General features: G+C 33.6%; 1 protein-coding gene and 1 long non-coding RNA gene across 2 annotated transcripts; one reads left to right on the top strand and one right to left on the bottom strand.

Moving 5' to 3' along the window:
• Window positions 1-884: 884 nt before the first annotated feature.
• LOC144425023 (uncharacterized) lies at window positions 885-2033 on the bottom strand. Its single transcript, XR_013477190.1, has 2 exons — window positions 1826-2033; window positions 885-1414 (listed from the first exon to the last, which is right to left on the bottom strand). It is a non-coding gene; the product is annotated as an uncharacterized LOC144425023 (long non-coding RNA).
• A 5938-nt stretch (window positions 2034-7971) lies between these two features.
• On the top strand, window positions 7972-16159 carry LOC120328813 (uncharacterized). The gene is made up of 13 exons (XM_039395354.2): window positions 7972-7986; window positions 8108-8207; window positions 8383-8688; window positions 10039-10335; window positions 10783-10993; window positions 11280-11380; window positions 12685-12717; window positions 13095-13215; window positions 13531-13709; window positions 14091-14179; window positions 14382-14583; window positions 14908-15201; window positions 15809-16159. The coding sequence occupies exons 2-13, from the start codon at window positions 8141-8143 to the stop codon at window positions 15919-15921; spliced, it is 2013 nt and encodes a 670-aa protein (XP_039251288.2). The 5' UTR covers window positions 7972-7986; window positions 8108-8140; the 3' UTR covers window positions 15922-16159.
• Window positions 16160-16199: the final 40 nt, after the last annotated feature.

Raw genomic sequence — 16199 nt, 5'->3', positions numbered from 1 at the left:
TGGGCAACTAAAGCAGAACTTTTCAACAACAAATGATGAGATTATTTTGTGTTACCGAATATGACGACAACAGCTTCGGAATGGAAGTATCGAGACAGACAGAGGCGAGGTGATGGGTTGGGCGCACACCGACCGTAACCAACCCATCTAAATCTGATTGTTTGCTGGCTTTACAAAAGGGATAGTTTCGGGGGCTTGATGGACCCTATCGAGAGAAATGAGTTGTAAAATTTACGCACCCAAGCGACACGCAAACTCGACTATAGACTCGATTGAACATTATCTTCCGCTAAAGATGGTGGTTACTGAGATCGTGAATCCATTGCGCATCTGAGCATGGTTTGACTAAAATTTAGTCGAACAAAAGATTACCTTTTTCGCGTATTATGCCAACAATGGTTGGTGTGGCAATAAGCATAAATATATATATTTTTAGTGGCCATGATGGCAATAATATTCAGAGATAGGAGTATCGCATTAAAGGATTTATTCTCTGCGTAGATGCACGCAAATAACAATTTGTACCATGGTGATAATAAGAGTAATTTTACGTAATGTCGCATTCTTCACGGTATGATCGTCATTATATTCAATATGCTTAACTATGATTTAAATTTCCTCGGTGGCAATATTCAATATCAAGTAATGATATCTTGCTATGCATTTACAAACTGGCGTGATGTAAATAAATTCTTAAATTTACCTTTTCTTCCCAAAGATATGCTCAAAACTTTCATTCCCAAACAGAACCCTGAAGTGAAAAATGTCTGCTTCGCTTACAATAATCAAAGAATCTACACAACATCAGGAATTGTATTCCATTTTATTTCAATATTTGGGTAAATAAAGAAGAATACTACATTTACAAAAAAAGATAGATCAGTAGAAGTAACAAAATTCCATCACCCAAAACACAGAAGTTTTAAACGTTGTTGCCAGTGAAAACCGAGATTATTTCATGCGTTAAAAAGTGTGTTAGAAAATAGTGATTTATTTTACAAAAAGATTACCGTACATTTCATTGTAAATCGTCTTTGCGATAAGGCTTTTGAAGGTAATAAATTTGAAGCTACTTTGTATACATTGCGTCATGTTTGGTTCGCGTATTAATGTTGTATTTCACACTATTTGACAATGAAAAAGCAAATAATTATATATATATATTCTAAGTTTGATCTAATATTGTGATTTCGGATAAAATATTCACAGCGTACACCATGAATTGTTGTGTGGATCACGAAATACTGTGTTTTTGGTGTGAATGTCTTTTTCTGAATTTTCGTTTTTGTTGTTTGTGGTCTGAGTTTACCTCTGCGTTTTTTTCCGGTTTGGAAAATGTCTTTGAATCTATTTCAGAGGACAAAACGGAAGTCGTCGTTGTTTTTCCTTTTCCTCTCTTTAATTTAACGACAATCTGTAATTGAAACGGATATATTTTGTTACTCAAAACTTGTAGAATTTGAATATAATTTTTGAAATGTAAATAACACCACAAGCGCTTCATCAAAGGCTAATTCAACATAGACAATATATGTGCAATAAAATTTCTATTCAAGCACGGCTATGGTCTCATGGGATTAAACCTGATATTTCCCAACTTCTAGAGCAAAGCAGGGAAGGAGAAATTATTCGCACTTGTTTATATATGCCAATCAAACCAAAACTTATACGTCATTAACATTGAACAGCGTTTGTCTCTGTTTCAGCTTTTGTAACGTCAGGGATCACTTGGTACTTTTCATTCATATCTGCTTCTTGAGATTTTGCCCTAAGCAAATATTTAGAAAATGATAACGACCACAATTGAGCTATAGTTGAGCTTTACCTCTACGTTATATTTGTCATATTCTCTGTAGAATTTATCCATATATCCATTCTTTTTGGATTGTGTTCGCGCAGTTTTCTTGGCCATCTTGTATTCATCCATTGTAGTCAAATAAAATGATATATAACTATACTAAGATTCAGATTTGAAGCTTACCAGCACTAACAACAACTATTTCATATCCTTATTATATCTACTTGTAATACAGCTAAACGTGCATATGTTTTCATTAATATTTCAAAATATCGACTTTTATATACCTCGTAGAAAGAAAAAAAACGCAATCGTTTAAAACGTTGTTGATGTTAATACGACACCAGAGTTATAAATATTGCGGCATTTAAATATTTGACCAATGAAACGGTAGCATTGTCATGATTCAAGCGAAAAGAATTGTTGATAAACAATATTAACATCGGGACAAGTGCTCTTGTGAGCAAGATGCTTTGCTATCAGCGTATACCGCTATGTTTGAATCGGTGTTTCAAAACTTTTAACCCACGCTATTTATGGCGAATAAAAACTCTTCACAATATACATTGGTATGGTTATAACTCGTATAATATAAACCACTCTGAAAAAATAGACGTTCGACAAACGTAGGTAATGATAGATGAAATTAACTGAATCACAAAGTATCTATCTCAACGACAAAAGGCAGAATTATACATTTTACTTAATGTTCATATTTATATATATATATTACTACGGAGGGTGAGAGATTTGTCTTCATGCATTTTTTATCGGATTATTAGTACATTCGCGAGTAACCCTGGCCTCCTTCACGCAGGTTCAAATTTGATTTAAGCCTGAAGAAGTTGTTATTAAAAAGTAGTTTACACAAAATGGCAATCAAATGCGTTGTTAAACATGTAATAAAAATTTGATGAAGGCTCTTCTTGTCTATTTTTTTCCCCTACAAATATAATGTGAGATGTTTTTTGCTTCGCTCTGTACAAATGTACTAACGTTATAAATAGTATCATAATTTGTTGTGTTTCCCCTCACTACCCACACAAGTTTTAGACTACTTATTTTTCTGTCAACAAGCCCACTCCCGAGGATGCTCTTGTATAGCACAACATTGTTTTGACCCGTTCTATCGTTATCTAAGAGTACACTACAACTACCTTGGTGGTTCCAAATTTGCCCGAAAAACTTTTTGCAATTGCACTTTTTGTGAACTATAACAACCAAGAAAGAGACCTGTATGAATAAGTTGCTTTTTTGTTGCAAGTTGTTATACCCAGTGGCGCATCCAGCGGGTTGTTGATTGATACCCCGTTAAAATCGCCCACCGAGGCAAAAATTGCAACTTTGGAATTCCGAAAGAAAAAAATAAGGTATTGAAAGCGTTGATAGTCCAAGTCATCTTCATTTTGGACTTCAAATAACAATCAAATGCAAAAAAAAAAGGATTGTTTCAAAAAATAGAGATTTGGTACGACTCAGAACCATATTAAAGTTGTCCAGGACGGGCTATGATAATTTTAAGTAAAGTTCTGCCATAAAAATATTCTTTGAAGCAAACCCTGTCACTTATTGAACTTCGAATACGCCCAGATTTCATATTCATTCATATACACCTACTTCCGATTTTCAACTTGTGCGTACATCCAAGCGTGCGACGCCAGTGACGATACGAGTTATCGAGGATACTGACATATAGCCGTCATGGTGTAAAATTATTTCAGACGACCTTCGTCGAATCCCTGGAACAGCTCCACCGAACCCCAGGGGTTCGATCGAACCTATGTTACGAAACACTGAATTGGATAGTTTATATTGTCATTTTGCTGTCCGTGACATCCGTGCTATTTTAATTTCCAACGGTGGCTAACCTTTTTCAATGCATTGGTCAACTCGAAAATTTCCTGTTGCATCTTTTTCGCATATATTGTAGTTATGATCTTGTGTAGTTTAGATATATGCGCACGTAGGCTATATCAGGATCGAATGAAAAATTATTTGATTGTTTCAGAAGAGTTTTTGGAATTCCACCACGAGTAAATGGACTTTCAACCACATTAACGTCACAACTTACCGACTCCATTGCTATTTCAGATTACTGCAGTCGTTTAGATCAATAAAATTTGGTTCTCACAAGTATTTGTACCAAGATGGCGCACAGCCTGAACATAGTATGTGTACCAAATTAGGGTTGTTAAGGTTGTGTGTCATCTTGGTAAGAATACTTCCGGACCGCCTGAAATTTTGTTAGGTATACCATATACCGCGGCTTTCAGCGTTTTTAGATGAAACGGAATCCATAATGAAACACTCCGCAGACTCGAAGAACTCATGCACACTATTTTAACTGTCTATGCATCATCTGATTACTAAAATCAAATTGAAAACCCCGGAGTCAGTGGTTCGCCATCCATTTCATTCACAGACGAAATGATATGGTTAAATGTTGTGCTTTGACTGAAGAATGTGCACAATTGCTCAAGTATAATATTTTTAAATTTTAAATGCGCAATCTTCTTGCTTTTATGCGTGTAATTTATGCTTCAAAGCATTTTCAATGACCAATTGATTTTGGCCGATATAACTTCTGGACCATAAGAGTTCACGACGTAAATTTCATTGAGCTGATTTACGCTTCATGGACGAACACTAGAACTGAGTGCTAAAACATGACATCTTGTCGTTTAACATAACTTAAAGCAGAAATGCGACAATCTGAATTCATCTAAATAACAAGGAGAAAATCATACATATTAGACATGAAACACATAAAAACCTACTACGATTAAATCATTTGCATGTGCAGCATTTTGACATCAAATTTGAATCACCTTTAAGTATCGAGCAAATTTTAGACAGATTTCTTACATTTCATCTATTAGCACTTTCGTTTATTTTCTTATTTATAACATAATGACTGCACCATACATAAATCAATTTATTGCTTCAGAACTTCCGTTACGATAAATGGAAATCAAGTCATTGTCTCATGACTGACTTCTTTAACATTAATGAATTATTGTAGGATATTTACGTGCCAAATGAATCGAGAATGTACATTTAATGAAAAACACACTGAAAGTAAATTGCTGGGTAATTTTTCCGGTTCGGTCCAGGTGCCAAAGGAATTATAAAATCAATAATTTCATGGGATACCACATACTTCGCGGAGCAAAATTGGTAATTGTGTTTTGAGTTTCTTTCGACATTCGAAATGAGTTTGGATTGGACTCATCTGATGAACAATGTTCACAACTTGAGACTCTACAAATGTAAACACACTACCACTAATCGGAGAGGTTCCTTTTCGGAAACAATCTTTGTGTCTGGATAATATCGTATCAAACAGTGGGTAAGGACAAGTTGAATAGTCAGCAATGGATTTCTCCATCGACTTCACGCTGCAGATTGCAGTGATAACGTCATGCGTTTGGGCTGCTAATTTGCAAGCTGTAATTGCAGCAGCATCGAAAGCTCAAAAGATTTGGAATAAAAATAGCGGCATAAAATTCCCCTTAAAGCGATTCAACAAATAATTAATAATGGTGAAATTAATAACTGAAAAGAAACTGCTAACGCGATATCAAGCAGAGAAATAAATATGTAAATATTAATGCAACTGTATTGTCAGAGATATCGATCTTTTGGCACCAGAAAATAGTTTAACGAACAAAAAAACTTAAAATACAATAAAATCGTAGCACAAATTATATTCGACCAAAATAAGGTTTGCCTGTGGTGGAAAGATAGTTTGCTTCAATCTTCCTTGGGCATATTCACCAATCTAAAAATTGATATAGATTTTATCATAAAATTCTAGATAATTTTACAATTTTATTTAAAATATCAAGTCATGTTTCAGTTTCAACACATTTGGAATTTAATAATCTAAGTATTTTGTCACGTTTTGTGAAGGGACTTTTATGTGCGATTAATCCGATAACGAAACTATAACGTTAAAATTATGTCTAATTTTGAAGTTGAAAAAGAAAAAGACTTCTTGGATTTATTTTTAATATGAGAAGCTTGCAATTTTAATTTAAACCTAATTTCAGGCAAGGAATTATCGTGATTTACTAATATTGAATTACTTTACTTTGTCATCTGATAAAAACATACAATTACACACTTGGTGAAGTCGCAAGCCTGAGGGTCTAGTGGTCTAACTAGGGTTCAAAATCATACACTTCAAATAGCGATGTCAACATAGTTAGACTAACCATTAAAATAAACAAGATGTAGCATTATACTACCAAATCCAGTAATAGTTTCTTGGATTGAAAAACTTGGGATAGGGTGTCCCCAAAATGAATGAAACTCAAAAAATGGGTGATCGAATCAATGGGTTTATTAATTTATTTTGTGACACTCTGTCTTGTAGTTATTAATGACCTCCAAAACATACTTCAATTCACTGGAAACAGCAAATTCTTGATGGTATTTATGAATATAATGGCACGGTTATAGATGTAATGCCTTTTATGATGCATTACCGTTTTAGCCTTGTTTAGTCCCATGTGTAACACTTCTTCATGTCAAATTATTATATCGATTTTCTAAGCAGGTTCCAGGCAGAGAATTCGTAATTAAATGTATCGCACAAAAATTAAACTCGTACATAAGAATGTAAAACTGTATGAATGTAATTTAACTTAATTTAACAAAGTACAATATGTATATATAAAGGAACCTTTGATCATTCATTATCACATAATGCTTATAAAGCAAATTAATTTTTTACTTTGATTTAGCTCAGTTTACTATTAGAAGCTGAACACATTTTCGTGCTTTTCTGTTCAAATTTAGGTGATAATTTAGATGTTCTCGCTTTATGCTGTTTATCGTGTCACGCAAGCCTGTTTACCATTTGATAATATAAATTTTTTTGCCGGGAGGGCTTATGTTTCAACTTAGATTTAATCGTACACAGCAATCTTTAATCTCACTGGCCATTAGCAGATGACAGTTGCAGAAATAGCTTATTCGCAGAAATGTTTTTGCTTAACTAGTTATAGAGCTATAAAAATGTTCAATTCAATTTAAAAAAAATTCATGGGAATGTTCTCAAATAAAACTAAAAATATTTTTTTAATTATCAGGCCGAGATCTAGATATTGTCATACTAACTTAACCGCAAATATTAACAAGAAAATTATTAGTTGTATAATGTCTAAAATTTGTTTGAAGCATATCAATGCCAAATATAAGACTAGAAAATGAAAAAAATACCAGAAAACTAGAATACGTCAAAGTGTTATCTATATCTCTATTGACGCCTTATTTCAGAAAAAGATTTGTGGCTATAAATTTAAGATGAACGTGTTTTTGCATTTTTAGTTCAACTTGTCTCCAACCCGAGGAGGGTTGCCGCATTAACTCTTAAATTATTAGTTGTATAATGTCTAAAATTTGTTTGAAGCATATCAATGCCAAATATAAGACTAGAAAATGAAAAAAATACCAGAAAACTAGAATACGTCAAAGTGTTATCTATATCTCTATTGACGCCTTATTTCAGAAAAAGATTTGTGGCTATAAATTTAAGATGAACGTGTTTTTGCATTTTTAGTTCAACTTGTCTCCAACCCGAGGAGGGTTGCCGCATTAACTCTTTATGGCGCTTTGCCGAAAACTAGTGAGAGGTCAATATACAACGTATAGTATAATATGAAATGCTTTGAAATGTATTTGTTGTGATGTTATTTTTTATTTTTTTTTGAAAGACGAGGTAGTAAGGTGTGAACAAATATATGCTCTGATTTGGAAAATTAGGTTATTAGGATATAAATTACGAACAAACGGTTAAGAAAGTATATAAAATTTGACAAGCAAAAATAAAATTTGTTATATGCGATTTTGGCTAACGACACCATTTATTCACTTGATCACATTTTATACTAAAGCATTACGTTCTTGATTAACGCCAATATCACATTGGTTTGATATACGCTTTCATACTATTTGTCACGAAAAATCATCATTTGTCACTACTTGGTTTATCGTAATTCGAGATTTTACTGCAATACACGTCACTTTAAACAAGGCCTCGATTTTTCTAGAATTATTATTTGTCGAAATTGTATTCAATTCTCTTTTATTGAAAATATTTATACGTATCAGATTCTCGAGACAACAGTTTTATTGACATCACATTCAATGCGAGGTGAAACAGTTTAGACTGAAACAAACAGGTAATTTGCAATTGCTTTAATATGTTTACTATATATTTTATTCGATATATTTTTTTTAATTTGTGTTACTAAATAATAATATCGAATAATAATATTCTGCGGATTATTTTGTTGATAAAAGTTAGAGTGACGTATCAAATATAACTACGTCACAATGAAGTTTTTAACCTGTTTACTCGTTCTTGGAATCGTATCTACATCACTCGGAAGCATAATAGACGGTGAGTTTTGAGAATTATGTGATTGTTTCATATTCGAAATTTATTTAGAAAAAATAGCAAATTCTGAAATAAAACTTTATATGGAAAATTGTTCTAGAATCGCTTTACTGTATAATTTTCTATCTTTAGTCCCTGATCAAAAACCTGGTTAAAACTAAATTTCATATATGTACAGTTGTCGTCCAAGATCTGGGATGCTGGAAAGAAAATCCTTCAATGTGGGCAATTGAGAGCTGGGAGGGTAAACATCCTATGCTTGACGGTCCTCATGAAGTTCGTATCGATCCTGTCCAGAAATGCGCAAAAGTTGCACAGAAGTTGGGATATCGTGTGTTCGCAATTAGAGAAGGAGGATTGTGTGCAACCAACCCTTTTGCTGAGTTCAACTACACAAGATGGGGTTCGTCGTTTGAATGTCTGCCAAATGGAAGAGGAGGACCCAAAGAAAACCAAGTGTATCTTGTTGATACCATCATTGACGGTATGAACTTCATCTAAATTCTGAAATACTTTGAACGTACGCAGGATTACATAAATATTTTACAGTTTGAAGTTAGTTTGCCTGGAACACATAAAGTTATGAAGATATGCTTAGGATTACAGTTTTCATGTAACAATAAATAATAAATAAACGTCTTCCCGGCGCGGTAAGATTTGACTTGTAAGTTTTTCGAAACACAGTCTGCTTTTTAATGTTATACCATAATTATACAAAAAAACATAGCTTAGGTTTAACTAAATTCCAAAGTAGAAAATTATGATTCCTTCAATTTTTTTTAATTTCGTGTAACAATTTATACGTCAGTTAAAGATTTCATGTAGAAACTGTAAACTCACTCAAGATCATATATCCGTAACGATAACTGAATAAATATTCGACGCCGGCGTGAACTGTCAACCGGACGAGAGATTGTGGTTCGCTATATGATTAATTAAGTTGTCTTAATTAATTAATTTAATTAAGTTTTGCTCTTCCTTGTTATACCAGAAAAATATAATTTTTTTTTTTCTGTCAAAAACCCTAATCTTAGATTACGCGCTAATTAAAATTATGTTATTAATGAAAAATTTGATTATTGGAATTTTACTTTGAAATTGATTGCTGTCTTAAGTTCTTCCATAAACTGTTTACTCATTTACTCGTTTTGTTGCTAATTTTTATTTGGGTTAATTTTCAATTAAAATGCTCAGTCATGGTTTATTTGACAAAATAAGCCCTTGGGCATTTGGCGATCAGACCTTTGTATAAACGTATAAAAACTAGATGTTCTGATAAACAACGTTGACAATCACGTCATTTCTGGACAAATTATTGATTGATTCATAAACCCGCTCATTCACTTTTGTTGTGTCCATATTAAAATATATTTTTACAATTTTTGTACATTTTGGGTGTTTTGATACTCAATTTGCACAAAACTCACCATTCTATCCGAAAATGTCACATATATTGTACCGACGTCACTATTTTTGTAAAAATGCTAGTTCTATATTCTAGTGAAGTCTCAAACTTTTGCCTCTTTAACAAATTCCGATAATACAATGGAAAAATGCGAACATCTTTGGCAACAACAAACACGGTAGCGAGTCCAAAAACCAAAAAATCATTTTCATAAATTGAGACACCAGATGCGCATTGCATAAAATTACAACATTACAGCGTACCAAGAACATTTTTTCACATCAGTAATGTTAAATGTAGCAGCGTGAAATCAGTACACATTATCTAATCAAAAACAACCCTTGACTTATATTGTTAATGTTAGCCGAAAAAATTGATAGCTATTTTTATAGCGCAAATGTATCAATATTTTATTTTGTGAATATTTAGCAAAATTTGTTCCTCTTGGATCATGGATGAAGATGGTGGAAGATTTGGAGCGACTCGAGGGTCGATTCATCCGTTTAAATCCCGAAACACTGGAAGATAGGTCTGAGCCGGAAGAAAAATGTGCCAGAGCAGCTGCAGCTTTAAAATTTGAAATTTTTGGTCTTAATGACAAAAAAGAATGCTTTGCGTGGCGCAAGACTCTTGAAGATCTTCGTTTGCCGTGGGGTGATGAATGGGGAATACCTGATGACAAATGGGAAAACTTACAATTTTATCATCTGACTCTTCTGAGCAATGGTAAGTAATATGAATTTTCATTTGTTAATTTTATATTTTGCCTCCAATTGAATTATAAACGATAATCCGATCAAGAAACCTCAAGCTGCAAGCACGACGAACAAGAATTGTTTTGTTTAAAGACTTGAAGTAGGTTCGGACTATAACACAAACCAAAGACACATTTTGTCTCAAGAATTCATCTGCATACATGACGGTAAATTATTTTTCAAATATTAAATGGGCTCACTTTTTACTCGAATCCAAACCCTATAAATTTTCCATATTAACAAAATATTCTGCGTAGTTTATAGAATGAAATATACTTCATTCTATGAAAGCTTTATTTCAGAGTAATTCAGTATTGCCTAATCGGCGTTTAGGTTCCACGCTTTTTATATCTTGTCATTAACTATTTGCCACATAGGCAACAAGCATATATAAACACACAATATATTCGTGTTTCAGTAACAATTGTCAATCTTGGATGCTGGAAAATTGATCCACTATCTCGCATTATTCCACTTATTGAATCAAGATCAGATATTCTTGGAATGAGAGATTTTCAGAAACGTGACAATGCAGTCGAAAGATGTGCAATTTACAACGCAGATTGGAATCATGGTGAAATTTTCGCTGTTACAAATGGTGGGGCTTGCGCTGGATCCGAGCTCAGAGAGTGAGTACTTTTGTACAGTTGGCACGCTGCGTGTTTGTAACTACGAATGATTTATATGTGTTCTTAGTAATCTATCGAATTCTCATTTCATACTACACATTCTGCACTCGCTACCAAAATTATCAACCCAGTGAGGTCCACTAGGTCCTTGATTGTTTGTAGTGATAAATATTTTCTGCCGGAATCATTCTCAAAAAAAACAGAAAGTTCTTGCAATTTTTGCTGTGCATATTACCAGATAGTGAAGGTTATAGTATTTTGCTGATGGAATATAAATAAATTTCAGACCAGCTTACGATTTCCTTGGGTCGTCAGACGAATGCCCTATTGATGGTAAGGGAGCAAAAGAAGCAGATCAAGTTTACAAACTTGTTCGGGAAGTGAAAAGTAAGTAACGTAGCCTAGGTATTCCAATTGTTTGAGATCAATGCCGTTCTTCATTATGTAACAGAGTTTGCTTCCATAGGCTCGACATACGATTCAATAGTCTTAAACAACGAATGTATAAATTTTAAAACTCTGAAAATAATATTACGTATGTAGAGGTTTTTGAAATATTATGGAGTAATTAATGTATCAAATTACACAAATGGCATAGAATTTGATTACGACATAAAAATAAATAAGATAAATCCTTACATTAACAACTTTCCCATGATCTCTCAACTCAAAGTGAAGCTGACCGATTTATACAAAAGCATTTTTCGAACAGTTAACTCATTTCAATTGAAGATAAGCCGGGCTTCATGTTTAGTTCAACTGGTGTGGCTCAACGGGCTAAGCGTTAGGAATACGCTCGCCACCGCACCTCTAATTACTCTGCGTGGGTTCGCAGGTTCGAATCCCATGCAGAGATGGTTATGTGCGAGAGGATTGCTGGACTCCTCGCCGTCGTTGGGGGGTTCACGTAACCGCTGGTCGGTTACGGCTTCCTCCACCACCAAGTCCATGCTTCCGAAAACAAACAATATAACTAATCCCATACCCGACTTGGAATGGTAACCGGACGAGAGGCCGTGGTTCGCCATATGGATAAGCCGTCTTATCGGCTTTTCTCTCCCCCGGGATAAATATGTAAATCCTATCCTATCCTATCCTAGTTCATGTTTACCAAGATGTTGAACGGAGGGTAACTAAACAAGTACCACATAATGTGGCGCCGTATTATTTATATGCGTCAGAAATGTATAGCTGTAGATGTGATTCATTCATTACGACATTGAATTGGTTGTTTGTTTGCCACCAAACATTCCAACGTCATTCGAGATGTCTGCGGTTGTAGATGTGTGGATCCACCCTAGCCCGGGGTCCTTCTTGGTTGCGGATGGTTAGTATTAGCTCATGCATTGCAATGGTACGAATTGGGATATTGGTAAAGTACGAACAAAAGGAATATTCCAGACGTACCTTATCTTATGTATTCTAATTGTGGTGAAATAACGGCCCCAGATATTCAAACTATGATGACAACATAAAGACTTTGGTGACAACAGAAAAGTTGTTAAATTTGCGTTTAGTAAATTTATTCTGTAACTCATATAGCGAAGAACCACTTTTACTTATACTCTTTAATTAAAACTACTAATCGAATGTTAAAAAAGTATTCGCAAAACTGTAAACATAGGATATATAGGCCTACTATTTAGTAGCATTAGAATCATATTCGATTTACATTTTTATGCTTATTTTAGAAATTGAATGGAAGCAATCTGAATCGTTTACACGTAAGTGATTGCATAAATATCTGAAATTTTTCTTTGAAATTGAATAATAAGAATAGTTTTAGAATTAAACATTCGAACAACAAGACCAACTTAAATAAGAAATACGATTGGAAATTTAAAATAACAAACCCATCATTAATTGTGTGGTGACAAATCATGTCAAAGTCATGTTCTTCCATTTTTTACTCCATTTATCAAGAAAATAATCATTGTATTGTAGTTATGATAAATTATCAAATGTAAAAGTTATCCAAATTTGAATCATATTGAGATCAAGGTACATTATCAAGTGTGACTCATGTATTTTATCATAAGTTTCATGCACTATGTTCGTAGTCAAATTTGAATAATAATGAATTAACATTTAATATGAACAGCAATTCATCTGACTTCGCTTGGTTGCTGGAAAGTTATTGATAAGCAACTGATTCCATCGCTGGAGAAACTTGATGAGATTATCAAAGACGAACCTTTTCTTCGTGAAGATGCGGTTGAAAAGTGAAGTTTTATATGTTCCTCTTTTTTTGTTATGTTTATATCTAGTATTCTTTCTCGTGTAAAATTGCCCTCTATCGTAAATATATTAATTTTTACCAACAAAGGATAGTATAATGTTATATTAAGCTATACATGCATATCTATTTACTATTTCTATGCTATAATAAATCATTATGAGAATATCTATCTAATCTTCATCTCCCGATTGACCATTAGAGTACAGTTTTCGTGTACTATTTGATATTTTTATAACAATATACGACTATAACGTTATTTGTGAATATTACTTTCTAACCGTGTAACATAAAAAAACAGATGTGCAAGAGTTGCTTGGAAATTTGGATTCGATGTGATTGCCATTAGAGAAGGAAAATGTCTTAGTTCTCCAAATGCAAGAAAGTTGTTCCGGTCATATGGGCCATCGGATGAATGTTTAGAAGACATGGGAAATGCTGAAGCAATTTCAGTCTTTGAACTGAACACAATCAGAGATCGTGAGTATTGTATTCTTTTGACAAAAAAAAATTTGGAATAGGTTCTTTTTTCAATCGCTCGATCGTCTCTGGCCCAACACGCTCAAGTTGGCTCCAACCCGTTATTGATATATATATATGTTTCATTTTGTCTAGTATTAGTCGTCTTCATGATCGTCATCGAACTGTAAAATTCAACTTATTCATATATATGAAATCAAGTTGCGTCTGGTGTATTTTATTACCATTCAAACTTAACCTAACTCAAAAAATATCAAAAAATAGCATTATCGGGATTTTGACGTTAGGGATAAAAATATACTGATTTGCCCTGCCTAAATTCTTATCTAGTTTTACCTCACCAGTAGCTGTCTTTGTTCTAAAACTGTTTTTTTCTTTTAGCATGGTTCAGCAATAAAGGCTGTTTTGAAGACTGTGAACAAATTGAACTTTTGGAAGATTTACATCCGTTGCTGAAAGATGAGCCAAGAGTAAGGCTTTGCATTGTAGTAAAATCTCACCGTATTATTGGGTAACGTACACCACGATATTACTTCAGATAAACACTATACCATAGCGCTTTATTATGTTATATCCTTGCTACTTATTCGGCATTTTGATATATTCGAGTGCAAAATGCTACCTCGGAAAAACATTTTACAAATTCAATTTTATAATTTAATATGTTTACAGACCAGAGTCGACCAAATTAGAAAATGCTCTTTGGTTGCATCGATGTGGGAGTTTGACAGTTTTGCTTTATTGGACGGAGGTAGATGTCATGGCTTGTGGTGGAACGAGACCAGAAGATGCGTTAAATCCGCCGCTTGTTCAGATGATGGCCTCGGTGGACGTTTCGCAATACAGATTTATAAAATAAAGGCCAAGAATAATTGTAAGTTATTGAATAGAAATCTAAATTTCGCGTCAAAAATATAAAACAACTTTATGCTCTTGCTGCAAATATCTGTCCTCACGATTTATTTGCTATATGCCAGATTTTACTTAATTTCTGACGATTTGAATATTATCTTTCTTTTTTTCCCAGAAAAAATTTCAATTTCAAACAACAATACTTATCAGATTATTTTGAGTACTAAATAATAACGGTTAATAATAACTAAATATTAAGTTCTAGTTTAAATGAATGTCAAGAGTATGTTTAAAGCTTATATCATAAAATGTGTTTTATTAAATATATATTGAAATAATTCCGCAGTCACACTAGAAAACTTGGGTTGCTGGAAGGACGATGCATTCCGCACCATTCCTATTGCTGAAGGGGTTAATTTGGAACTTATTGGGAGATACAGCGAAAGAGAAGATGCAATCGGGGCATGTGCTCGTTACGCCAGATCTCGTGGTTTTAAGGTTTTCGCTCTACAAGCCGGCGGAATGTGTTTGACATCAGAACATGCTGAGGATATGTACAACTGGTATGGATGGTCCAATCGTTGCGAAAGTGACGGAAGAGGAGGAGCGTGGTCCAATCAAGTGTGGAAAATTAGTGATGGTAAGTAGTGCAGCAAAGTAATCAAATACTTTATCTCAGTGGTTCCCGAACTTTTTTCAAGCGACCCAAATTTTGCCAACCAAGGATATACTTACATACGTTTTTGAAAATGTAGCGTGGGTTTATTTAAGCAGAATAGCTGCTGCCAAGATTTTAGGCTGTGATACTTCCCACATATATATAAAATTACTATTGAGTAATACCAAATATAGAAAAAAAACTTTACTCAGATTTTTTATAATCCACTTTAAAATAGGTTGGGAAAAACTGCTTTATATGCGCTGATACCTCATCAATAAATATTGCTTTTCAACAAAGTTCATTTTTTTATCAAAAACTTGTGTAAAGACAGCAATAAGCATGTGTCCATAGTAATAAAAGCAACTGGGTTATTTTCGCAAATTGGGACATTATAACTTTAAATGCAGGTTTTGGTAAGTGGCTACTCAGGTCGTGAACAAAACTATATATTTAAACCTATAATTGAATTAATTCAATACACCTGTAACTCAGACTATTGCTAAAATTTAAATCCGTAATGAGATCTAAATTTAGTATACAATCGTGTAAACATGATTCTCAAGAACGCGTTTCCATTTATTCACAGAATGGTGGAAATCTCCAGTTGATTGGTGGAAGGTCCCAGAAGATTGGCAGAAATTTGGAAGATGGAATTGCACATGGCAGTGGTGGAAAACTCCAACTACTCCATGGATCTAATTCCTCAACTTTACACACAATTTCTACAAATAATAATCCACACACAACATACGGCTTAAACAAATAATAATTCACAAGGGGAGAGTTCGGATGTACAAAAGTCACGTTTTGTTTTACTTTTTTGATTCATTTTTCATTAGATATCTTAGCGTTGTTATAATTATGGATAAATAGTATAGGATATAGTTGTAATATAAGTTTAATGATAAATGAAGTAATAAAAATTTCGATCAATGAACTAGTATTGACTTTGGACGAGGGTATTATAGAATCTGCTG

Source organism: Styela clava, chromosome 7, assembly GCF_964204865.1.
Source record: "Styela clava chromosome 7, kaStyClav1.hap1.2, whole genome shotgun sequence".
Lineage (NCBI taxonomy): Eukaryota > Metazoa > Chordata > Ascidiacea > Stolidobranchia > Styelidae > Styela > Styela clava.
The sequence above is the reverse complement of the archived record's forward strand: the minus strand, read 5'-3'. Positions and strand labels throughout refer to the sequence as shown.

Excerpts from the sequence above, each read along its gene's own strand:
- LOC120328813 (XM_039395354.2), top strand. The coding sequence starts at position 8,141 with ATGAAGTTTTTAACCTGTTTACTCGTTCTTGGAATCGTATCTACATCA. Across the intron at positions 11,381-12,684 it reads ACTTGTTCGGGAAGTGAAAA|AAATTGAATGGAAGCAATCT; the intron begins GTAAGTAACGTA and ends TGCTTATTTTAG. Across the intron at positions 12,718-13,094 it reads GCAATCTGAATCGTTTACAC|CAATTCATCTGACTTCGCTT; the intron begins GTAAGTGATTGC and ends TAATATGAACAG.